General features: G+C 40.4%; 1 protein-coding gene across 1 annotated transcript; it reads left to right on the top strand.

Moving 5' to 3' along the window:
- The first annotated feature begins 7809 nt into the window (after positions 1-7809).
- On the top strand, positions 7810-8742 carry LOC136174986 (olfactory receptor 5M1-like). The gene has a single exon (XM_065945280.1). The coding sequence runs from the start codon at positions 7810-7812 to the stop codon at positions 8740-8742; it is 933 nt and encodes a 310-aa protein (XP_065801352.1).
- Positions 8743-12836: the final 4094 nt, after the last annotated feature.

Genomic DNA, 12836 nt, shown 5'->3' on the forward strand with positions numbered 1-12836 from the left:
AACCTTGGCATCATCCTGTTAATCAAGATTGACCCCCATCTCCACACTCCAATGTATTTTTTCCTCACTAACCTGTCCCTTGTTGACTGCTGTTACTCTTCTGTCACTGCCCCTAGAATGCTCGTAGATTTCTGGGCAGAGAAGCCAGTCATTTCATTCAACGAATGTGCCACTCGGTTCTTTTCTGGTTCTTTCTCTGGCATTGAGGGATTCCTGCTGACCGTGATGGCCTGTGACCGCCAAGTGGCCATCTGCAAACCTCTCCTTTACACGGTCACCATGCCCCCCACTTAGCGCCCTGCTGGTGCTGGCCACGTACCTCAAACCTCTCCTTTACACGGTCACCATGCCCCCCAGCTTAGCGCCCTGCTGGTGTTGGCCACGTACCTCAAACCTCTCCTTTACACGGTCACCATGTCCCCCACTTAGCGCCCTGCTGGTGTTGGCCACGTACCTCAAACCTCTCCTTTACACGGTCACCATACCCCCCAGCTTAGCGCCCTGCTGGTGTTGGCCACGTACCTCAAACCTCTCCTTTACACGGTCACCATGCCCCCCACTTAGCGCCCTGCTGGTGTTGGCCACGTACCTCAAACCTCTCCTTTACACGGTCACCATGCCCCCCACTTAGCGCCCTGCTGGTGCTGGCCACGTACCTCAAACCTCTCCTTTACACGGTCACCATGCCCCCCACTTAGCGCCCTGCTGGTGTCGCCACGTACCTCAAACCTCTCCTTTACTCGGTCACCATGCCCCCCACTTAGCGCCCTGCTGGTGTGGGCCACGTACCTCAAACCTCTCCTTTTCACGGTCACCATGCCCCCCACTTAGCGCCCTGCTGGTGTTGGCCACGTACCTCAAACCTCTCCTTTACACGGTCACCATGCCCCCAGCTTAGCGCCCTGCTGGTGTTGGCCACGTACCTCAAACCTCTCCTTTACACGGTCACCATGCCCCCCACTTAGCGCCCTGCTGGTGCTGGCCACGTACCTCAAACCTCTCCTTTACACGGTCACCATGCCCCCAGCTTAGCGCCCTGCTGGTGTTGGCCACGTACCTCAAACCTCTCCTTTACACGGTCACCATGCCCCCAGCTTAGCGCCCTGCTGGTGTCGCCACGTACCTCAAACCTCTCCTTTACACGGTCACCATGCCCCCCCACTTAGCGCCCTGCTGGTGTTGGCCACGTACCTCAAACCTCTCCTTTACACGGTCACCATGCCCCCCACTTAGCGCCCTGCTGGTGTCGCCACGTACCTCAAACCTCTCCTTTACAAGGTCACCATGTCCCCACTTAGCGCCCTGCTGGTGTCGCCACGTACCTCAAACCTTCCCTTTACACGGTCACCATGCCCCCCACTTAGCGCCCTGCTGGTGTCGCCACGTACCTCAAACCTCTCCTTTACAAGGTCACCATGTCCCCACTTAGCGCCCTGCTGGTGTCGCCACGTACCTCAAACCTCTCCTTTACACGGTCACCATGCCCCCCACTTAGCGCCCTGCTGGTGTCGCCGCGTACCTCAAACCTCTCCTTTACACGGTCACCATGCCCCCCACTTAGCGCCCTGCTGGTGTCGCCACGTACCTCAAACCTCTCCTTTCACGGTCACCATGCCCCCCACTTAGCGCCCTGCTGGTGTCGCCACGTACCTCGCGGCTTCACAGACGCCGCCACTCACGCGGCCTCAGCTTCCAGCTGGCTTTCTCCCCTCAGTCACCACCGCTTTTCCCGTGACTCTCCACCCTCCTGAAGGTCGCTTGCTCTGACACTCTGTCAGTGAAGCGGTCACTTCTGCTTTTGCCAGTGTTAAGGAACCGAGCTGCCTCCTGACTATCCTCGTTTCCTGTCTCTGCATCCTCACTGCCATCTGAGGCCCCGCGCTGCCGAGGGGAGGCGCAGGGCCTTCTCCGCCTGCGCGTCCCCCCGACGGCGGCCACCGTCTCCTTGGCGCAGTCCCGTCATGGACCTGCGCCCGGCTGCCGCCGCTCAACGGGCCAGGACAAAGCGCTGTCTGTGTCTCACACGGCGGTCATCCCCGGGTTAGCCCGCTCACCTGCAGTCTGAGAAACAAGGACGTCCAAGCCTCCTTTGGCAAAATTTTTAAAACATCCTCTGTGCTTCTGTACTTAGGATTGCCAAAGCGTGGGCTTTCAGGACTCAGAGGGAACTTAGAAATGTCCAAATCCACATGTGTTTACTCTGGCCTCACATCATTCTGTCATGAGGTTTCTTGTTTTGTTTCTGCTTTTTTTTTTTTTTTCCTAATAATGGAATTGGACCAAATATTCCAAGAATCCTGGGGAATATGATTGCTCTGTATAAATCCCATTTATTCCAGAGAACCTATATGCTTGAAAAAAACAATTATCATAGTTCAACTCGCAATTTAGAAACATTAAACTCAAAATAGGCATACCTAACATATATTGTAGGCTTTGTTCCAGACCACTGCAGTAAGTGAATGGCATAATGAAGCAAATTGCACAATTTTTTGGTTTCGCAGTGCATGTAACAGTTATATTTATATTATATTGTAGTGTATTAAGTAGGCAACAGCATTATGTCTAAAGTGTATGTATTTTAATTAAAATACTTTATTAAAATCTAGCCTTCAGTTAATTACTATCATTTGACTGGTGAAGGGTATTGCCTTACTGCTGATGACTGCTGACTGATCAGGATGACAGTTGCTCAAAATTTGGGTTGTGGTGACAGTTCCTTAAAATGCAGCAATGAAGTTTGTGACATCAATTGACCTTGTTACAAAAGATTTGCCTGTAGCATGTAATGCCTTTCCACGGCATTCTACCCATAGCAGAACTTTGAAAGCTCGAATTGATACTCTCAAAAGCTGCCACTGCTTTATCAACTAAGTTTATGTAATATTCTAAATCCTTTGTTGTCAGGTCAACAATCTGTACATTTTTCACCAGAAGTGATTCCATCTCAAGAAACGATTTGCTTTGCGCATCCACAAGAAGCAAGTCCTCATCCATCAAAGTTTTATCCTGAGATTGCAGCAATTCAGTCACACCTTCAGTCTCTACTTCTAATCAAGTTCTCTTACTATTTCCATTACATCTGCAGCTAATCTCTCCACCGAAATTTTGAACTCCTCAAAGTCATTCATGAAGGTGGCATACAACTTTCCCCAAATCCTGTTAATGTTAGTATCTTCCAAATGGATCATGAATGTTCTTAATGTCATTCACATCAATGAATTCATTCTGGAAGCTTTCAATTTCCTTTGCACAGGCATCAAAGAAATCACTATGTACAGCAGCCATAGACTTACAAGACATATTTTTAAAATAATAACATCGGAAAGTTGAAATGATGCCTTGGTCTATAGGCTGCAGAATGGAAGGGGAATGTGATTGCTCTGTTGTGTTAGCAAGCTTAAAACCAGCACATATCTTGCTGTGCATCTCCACTAGAACTCTTGGGTGAACAGGTGCATTGTCAATAAGTTAATAATACTTTAAAAAGAAATATTTTTTTCATTTTATGTTTTCTGAGCAGTAGATCTCAACAGTGAGCTTAAAATATTTAGTGAACCATGCTTCTCAGGTGGCACGAGTGGTAAAGAACCCGCCTGTCAATGCAGGAGATATAAGAGACATGGGTTCGATCCCTGGGTCGAGAAGATTCCCCTGGAGCAGGCATGGCCACCCACTCCAGTATTCCTGCCTGGAGAATCCCATGGACAGAGGAAGCCTGGCAGGTGACAGTCCATTGTGTAGCACAGAGTTGGGCATGACTGAAGCAGCAGCATGTTGTAAACAGATGTGCTATCATCTACACTGCTGTTTCATTTATAGAGAGGAGACAGAGTAGATTAGCACACTTCCTAAGGGCCCTGGAATGTTCAAAGCGGTAAATGAGCGTTGGCTTCAATTGAAGCCTCGAGCTACATTAGCCCCTAACAAGAGAATCAGTCAATCCTTTGAAGGTTTGAAGTGAGGCAAACCCTGTCCTTTGAAACTTTGACTTCTCTTTAGCTATGGAAGTCCTAGATCACATCTCTTTCTAATATAAGGCTATTTCACCCATATTGAAAATACGTTGTTCAGTGCAGCTACATTTATTGTTCTGAGTGCTGTTGTTCCTTACTAACTCTTAAATTAGATAGTGTAAATCATCTAATGATTTTTCTTCTGTCTCAAAATTGTTTTGGCTAATTTAAGACTTTTCTTCTTAGCAATCTCTATATAACTTATAATCAGTTTGTCTATTAAAAATAAGCCAGCTGAACTGGCATTAAAACTATTGATCAATTTTAGACAAATTGGTAACTTAAAAATACTGGACTTAAAACTACTGAATATTACAATCCACAAGGAAGATATATCTCTCCATTGTTTAAGTCTCCTTTAATTTCTGTCTGCATGCACTGTTTTGTGGTTATCAGTATGTAACTCTTGTAGTTTTATAAAAAAAATCATTTTTAAGTGTCTTACTCTTTTGATGTTATTATAATTGATATACAGAAACATTTATTTTCCAGTTATGGTTGGTTTTTACATTATAATATAAATAATCTATGTATATTGATCTCTACCATGTGACCTTCCACTATATACTCTTAGCATATTAAAATATGGGATGTACAACTTAATGATCACCATAATAAATCTACTTAACATTTTATCTGTGTATCTTAAAAGGAGATTCTATATAAACTATTAAGTGATCTGTGAATAGGACTCTTTTTTTTTCCCCTTTCAATCAGTACAATTTTATTCATAGATTAGAACTTCCAGTATATTATTGAATCTGCCATAACCAAAAATATAGTGAATTAAATAATCACAGTCACACAAATAGCAGTGTCAGTGGGATGGTTTCAATTATCTGACTGTTTGACATTTGTGTAGCTAAAGCAATTATGTGTTCTTTTAGCAGACACATGTCAACTGGTCTTTGCAATTGAAGCAGAGTGATATTAACTAAGGAATTCGTGTCTTCAAATATAAATTAAATACCGCCTCCTGAATGCTTTCTAGGAAAATGAAATAAGAATGCTTAAAACTCTTCTTTTAGATAGTATCAAAGGTAGATAGGTAAATTCTGTGCCCTCCAGTATTATTTGTTGTTATATATGTAAAAAAAAATAAGCATTTACTCTTATGTGTGAACTTCTGATCAAGTGACCCCATACTGAAAAGTATTGTTACTTTTCCTTTCAAGAATTAATTCACTACTTTTTATCTACTTGTTCAATTGCTATTGAGTTAGTCCTACCTCTTCTTTGAAGAAATCTGTTTGTAAATATTAGGATTATGACAATGCTATTCTATATCAAAGCATATCAGGATATAGTGTGGGTGGTGGTTTAATCACTGAGTCGTGTCTAACTCTTGTGTGCCCATGGACGGTAGCCCACCACGCTCCTCTGTCCACGGGATTCTCCAAGCAAGAATATTGGAGTGAGTTGCCATTTCCTTCTCCAGGGGATCTTCTTGACTCAGGGATTGAGCCAGTGTTTCCTACTTGGCAGGCGAATTCTTTCTTGTCTGAGCCACCAGGGAAGCCCTTATCAGAATGTACTTACATAAGTACTTTGGGAAACCAATGCTGGCATTCAGCTTAAAGAAGGGTCAAATCTTCAAGTATCTTTATGCAAAATAAGAAATCTTTACATTAAGGGATCAGGAAATAAGAGCTCTACTATCCTACAATTAGCTTTACAATCATATAAGAAACTTTTATTTCAAGGGAATATTTAGGATTTTACACTTTAAATTTTTATTTAATTTGTTCAAGGAATCAAGGTAAAACAGAAAATGTTGGGATAAATAAATATTTTCTACCCCAATCTGGAAAATACATGATTATGCTCAAATCTCCCCCAATGTACTAAGTTGCTGACAATATATGTTTTTATAATGATATATAGATTTATTTCACTGAGTGATTTCTCAGACTGTAAGCCAGTATTTGGAAATCTAAAACAATCAGAGATGCCTCTCTTGTCTTAATGAGACTCTACTTTAATTCCTTTGATTGTGTTGGCTGGAGTTATCAATGCCTTGGAAAATAGAGGCTACTGAGACCATCTCTAGATCCCTTTATTCTCTAACAAATGCAGTGTCAAACAATATTCAGATATTCTTTACTCATATTTGACCTCTCCCCCTAAATCACCAATTTTGTGATATATCAATTTTATGAATGATCCTGGTTCTCAGTCATTTTTATACATGAAAAATGCAAAATTCATCCAACCACATTTTTGTCTTTTCATAGTATTAAAAGTGATGGTGAACTTCTTAATTATTGCCAAAGATCTCAGCCACATAGTATAAAACAGGGAACAAAGATGTTATGTAGAGATTTTGGTCTCGAAGGAAAATTAAAGATCTCAAAGCATGAAATTAAGGTTATTCCCTTGAGGGAACAAAGTCTATCTTAATTGGATTATAAGAATAAAAAAAAAAAATTCTCTAGGGAATAATCCTAAGAAACATATTATAAATCTTCACACCTCATTTTAGAAAATATAAGTCAATTTTACAGGTAAGTCATTCTCTACATTTGTTCACTAAAAATATGATTTTTATTTTGTATGAAGATTAACATTCTCACTGATATTGAAAACATTATTTTCATCATTTATACTTGTTTTTTTCTGTTCAAATGTTAATATTTCATGTAATTTCTGAAAAATCAAGTATTATATACAGGCTCTTCTGATGTGTATGTGAAAACTAAATTTAAAAAGCCTTAAGGTGAAATTCTTGAGGCATAATTTTCCAGTCATATCTTAATTTCACACACACACACACACGCACACACACACACACACACACACACACAAAATGATAATTCCAGCTGCGAAGTAAGTCTGCATTTAAATATTATCCTAATGTGCTTTCCTAAACAAATATATTCAGAGGTGTGCCAGTTTTAAAAATAACAGAAAAAAATTCCCCTTCAGATATTTGAATTCTTTATTTACTATTCAAATTCTGCCTTCTCAGATTTTCTCTGAATGGCCATCTAAAAGCACTCCATCTTTATTTTCTCCGTAGTGTTTTCTTCTAAGTGACATACTGCTGTAAACATTTGTCTATGTGCTCAATATCTGTTACCTCTCTTACAATATATGGTTCACAAGGATAGGTAATTTGCTCACTCCTGTAACCCCAGGAGCGAGAACAACAACAAAAAATGCTTCAGTAAATAATGAGTGGGTGGATTTAAAGAGCAGAAAGATCAATTCTTCATTCTGTACCTTCTTAGCCATATGTCAAGAGATGCATCTACTCATTAAATGTCTTCTGAATGAATTTAAGCCAGACAAGTATGGGTTTCAGGAGAAAATGCTGGACTGAACATATCTTCTAATTTGTGTCTAAAACAGTAGGGTATCAGAGGTGCAGGGGCCACAGAAACTCTGCATCCTTCATTTGTCCATTTGAATGATGCCATGGACCTGCTGCTTTCCAGACCTGACTTTCATTCTTTTGGCTTTCTTTTTCACAGGATTTGAAAAAAAAATAGTGAATATGGAGTTTTCCCAGAAACAGGTTTAATTGTATATGTGTCTACACAATTTACAAACAAGAAAGGGAAAGGGAACGTGTGAGTTTGTGTGTACGTTTCCAGTATATATATAGAAAAATATATTGCAAAGAGATAAGGTGCAAATATTTACATAGATGTTCTGATGCATTGGTTGAGAAGAGTAATTTATTTATAGAGAGATAGATCAAACGTAAATGACAAAAGAATGGAATAAATGCAGAATCAGGATCAGATAGAATTCTTCACTTTACCACTCTCAGTTTTTAAGGGATGAGAGTATGCCTTCCCCTAACCACACTGTAGGGACTGAATTCATTCTCCTGGGGCTCACAGGTGACCCGGTGCTACAGAAGGCCCTGTTTGGGGTGTTCCTGGCGATCTACCTAGTCACACTGGCAGGGAATCTGGGCCTGATCATGCTGATCAGGACCAACCCCCACCTCCAGACTCCCATGTATTTCTTCCTCAGCCACCTCTCCTTTGTAGACCTTTGCTATTCCTCCAACGTTACTCCAAATATGCTGCACAACTTCCTCTCAGACCGGAAGACCATCTCCTATGCTGGATGCTTCACGCAGTGTCTTCTCTTCATTGCCCTGGTGATCGCTGAGTTTTATCTCCTTGCTTCCATGGCCTTGGACCGCTATGCTGCCATCTGCAGCCCTCTACACTACAGCGCCAGGATGTCCAGGGACGTGTGCCTCTTTCTAGTCACAGTCCCGTATACCTGTGGATTCCTCAGTGGTCTCTCTCAGGCACTGCTGACCTTTCACTTGTCCTTCTGTGCCTCCCTTGAGATCAACCATTTCTACTGTGCTGATCCTCCTCTGATAATGTTGGCCTGCTCTGACACCTATGTCAAAAAGATGGCGATGTTTGTGGTTGCTGGTTTCACTCTCTCAAGCTCTTTCTTCATCATTCTCCTCTCTTATGTTTTCATCGCTGCATCTATCTTGGCGATCCGTTCTGTGGAAGGCAGGTACAAAGCCTTTTCTACCTGTGGCTCCCACCTGACAACAGTCACTCTATTTTATGGAACCCTCTTCTGCATGTACTTGAGGCCTCCAACTGAGAAGTCTGTGAAGGAGTCCAAAATATTTGCAGTCTTTTATAGTTTTTTGAGCCCAATGTTGAACCCTTTGATCTACAGTATGAGGAACAAGGATGTGATCCAAGCCATGCAGCAAATGATTAAGAGAAATCTTTCATAATATTGCAGTTTAACCATCTGTTCCTTTGATATAACTAAATATCCATAACGGCCTTGTATTTTAGAGCTTAGAAATGAGTAACACAGAACTCTAACTGTGATAGAATTCCAGGTTTCTTTATTTTTTATGTTTTTTGCTTGTTTGTTTGTTTTTTCATTTATTTTTATTAGTTGGAGGCTAATTACTTTACAATATTGTAGTGGGTTGGCTGATTCAAGTTTCTTTATTATTATTACTATTACTATTATTTGAGGATCAGGATCATTTAGTCATTGGGACAAGCCGGATAGCAATCTCTTCTTTTGATTAAGCAAAGAGCTGTGTTTCACTCTTAACCAACAGAATATTCTGATGTCAAGATTTATATCCAGTTTGAAAATGTGTTTTAAAATCATTGTAAACTACTTAACATTTTGTCTAAATTTTATAGTCTTGAAAACCACTGTGGCTTTCAGGACCCAAATGAAAACCCAGTCTTTGCACCTCTTAATCCAATGGTTGACCTACCTGGAGTTTCTCATTTTTTAATATTCTACTTATTGACGTCTATTTGTGATTTACGTTTCTGTACTCTGTAAGTCTTTGGGTGAAATTCACCTCAGAAATTCGTGAGAGTATACATCAACCTGTGTGGAAAAGTCATAAGTAACACAACTACAGATGAGTTCTCACTTTTATGTCATGCATTCAGTTCAGTTCAGTTCAATCGCTCAGTCATGTCTGACTCTTTGTGACCCCATGAATCGCAACATGCCAGACCTCCCTGTCCATCACCAACTCCCGGAGTTTACTCCAACGCATGTCCATCGAGTCGGTGATGCCATCCAGCCATCTCATCCTCTGTCGTCCCCTTCACCTGACCCCAATCCTTCCCAGCATTAGGGTTTTTTCCAGTGAGTCAATCCTTCTCAAGAGATGGCCAAAATATTGGAGTTTCAGCTTCAACATCAGTCCTACTAATAAACACCCAGGACTGATCTCCTCTAGGAAGGACTGGTTGAATCTTCTTGCAGTCCAAGGAACTCTCAAGAGTCTTCTCCAACACCACAGTTTAAAACCATCAATCCTTCAGCACTCAGCTTTCTGCAGCGTCCAACTCTCACATCCATACATGACTACTTGAAAAACCATAGTCTTGACTAGACGGACCTTTGTTGGCAAAGTAATGTCACTGCTTTTAAATATGCTATCTATGTTGATTACAACTTTCCTTTCAAGGAGTCAATGTATTTTATTTTCATCTCTGCAATCACCATCTGCAGTGATTTTGAAGCCCCAAAAAATAAAGTCTGATACTATTTTCACTGTTTCCCTATCTATTTTCCATGAAGTGATGGGACCAGATGCCATGATCTAAGTTTTCTGAATGTTAAGCTTTAAGCCTACTTTTTCACTCTCCTCTTTCACTTTCATCAAGAGGCTCTTTAGTTCTTCTTCACTTTCTGCCACAAGGGTGGTGTCATTTGCATATCTAAGGTTATTGATATTTGTCCTGGCAATCTTGATTCCAGTTTGTGCTTCCTCCAGCCCAGTGTTTCTCATGATGCATATAAGTTAAATAAGCAGGGTGACAATATACAGTCTTGACGTATTCCTTCTCCTATTTGGAACCAGTCTGTTGCTCCATGTCCAGTTCTAACTTGTTTCCTGACCTGCATACAAGTTTCTCAAGAGACATTATGCATTAAATTCTAATAAATGAACTAGTGAGGAAATGATCATCTCCACTTATAAGCTTTACTTTTTTAGGCACGAAGGGACTAAATGACCTGCCCAAAGTCATTCAGTCACTTAGTAGCACAAAGGGACTTTTATTCCAAATTTTCTCTCTTTCCAATTCATATTGAAGTGGCTAAACCTCTTTTATGTGCATGATAAGTTACTTCAGTCGTGTCTGACTCTTTGTGACCTTATGGACTGTAGCCCATCAGGCTCCTCTGTCCATGGGGTTCTCCAGGCAAGAATACTGGAGTGGGTTACCATGCCACCTCCAGAGGACCTTCCTAACCCAGGATCGAAGCCGCACCTCTTGCTTCTCCTGCTTTGGCTGGTGGGTTCTTTAGGACTAGCACCACCTTAGAAACTCAGCTAAATCCCTTATTATACAACAAACACTGGATGGGATGTTGGGGGTGATGAAGTGACCAGGTTATTGCTATAAATGATCATGGTGGTTGTAATGAGCAAAATAACTAATAACAGCTAATGTGAATTTCTTCTACATGTCCTAATGATAATTAGTGGGTAATATAATAGAACTGTCTTGTTGTTCCATGTAGCAGGCAATTTTGATATGTGGAAGGTTTATTTTGACTGTATTTTATGAATATATGTTTCAGATTGTAAAATACACATATTCATTATAAATGACTAGAAAATAAAAAACAGATGTGAAGAAATAACTTTTATGAGGTATGTGTTCTAAAGCAATGAATGAATTCTCTTTGTGTTTTTAAATACCTCTTCTCAATAATTTTATGTACATATATTATTATAATTGATAAAGCAAAATTGGAATCATGTGCTATATATAAATTTTGAGTTTCATTTGATAGTATAAGGCTTACATTTCAAAGATACTAGTTTTGATGAGCACCACTTTTAATGCAGTTCATAGTAACAATTAAATCACACTAACTTAGTTACAAAAATAATTGAACATATTAATTGTAGAAAAACAAAGAAATACCAAAAATGTGTAAAACATAATGTTTTCCCTGTTTTTTTAAATTAATTAATTTATTTTAACTGGAGGCTAATTACTTTATAATATTATAGTGAGTTTTGCCATACATTGACATGAATCAGCCATGGGTGTATATGTGTTCCCCATCCTGAACTCACCTCCCATCTCCCTCCCCATCCTATCCCTCGGGGTCATCCCAGTACACCAACCCTGAGCACCCTGTCTCATGCATTGAACCTGGACTGGAGATCTCTTTCATATATGATAATATACATATTTCAAAAAATATTTCAGAAAACCAAATGTACAGTAACCGTTACCAAGGGAACAAGGGATTAATAAGGGTCACAAGGTCAGGAGGCAATCCATATCTCAAGAAAGAGGATCGAAACTAAGCAGTTTTGTCATAAAGAGAATGTTTACTGAAGCAGACCCAAGCCTGCCTCACTCAATGACCTCAGTCCTGGGAGCAGCTTGATGCTCCCCTGATGAGGAACAGAGGGTTTATGAGAAACAGCACGTAGGAATCCTCCTGTTAAACATCCCCTGACAATTCTCCCTTATTTATTTATAATATTTTACAAAGAGTTCTGACCATTTGAGTTTGTTTAGTTTTAACAACTTTTGCATGAAGGCAATGATAAACGACACATATAATTGTCAAGATAATCACCAAAATTACAATTCCAGGTCCTTTGCTGTGAGTAATGCTTTGAAACCATCTGCATGGTCTAGCCCAGATAATTGATCAGCTAGTTGTTCAGCTAAAGTTTCCAAATTAGTGGAAGAGGGCAGATTTTTCAAAAAGGTATCAAAGATTTCTTTCTGTAATAATTGTACATCCAGAGAGGCATTATCATATATGTTTTGTAAATGAAATTTGATTTGTTCCCAGTTGTAGGCACTATTATTGAATTGAACAGGAGTAACGCAAAATTGAGTAGAATTCCAAACACATTTTAGAATCACCTGTTTTAGTGCATCTGTTAATTGATCTCCAACCCGTTTGAAGGCTGTTTTTAGTTCCTGTATTTCATCTTGAATATCTCCATCTATCTGAGCCTGAGTGGCCCACATAGCATGGGCATCTTTACTCCAATTTTGGATAAAAATATGGGTTTGAACTGAGGTTTGTAAGGCAACACCAGTGACAGCAGCAGTGGTGCAAATAGCTATTAATCCAAAAATGCTAAAAATCAGCCATCCGATGAATCGTTTAGCTCACTGGAGCAATTTAGTAAGTAACCGGGAAGCAGGTCCAGCCATGGGACCTTCTTCTCAGGGCCACTGGAGATTTATTGGTAACCACGGATTATATCAAGATTGAAGAATCAAAAGCGAGTCATTTCTCAAGGAAATGGAGGAGTTAAGACAAGTATATAATTTGCAATTTATGCAAGTTACAGAA

Source organism: Muntiacus reevesi, chromosome 9 (assembly GCF_963930625.1).
Source record: "Muntiacus reevesi chromosome 9, mMunRee1.1, whole genome shotgun sequence".
Lineage (NCBI taxonomy): Eukaryota > Metazoa > Chordata > Mammalia > Artiodactyla > Cervidae > Muntiacus > Muntiacus reevesi.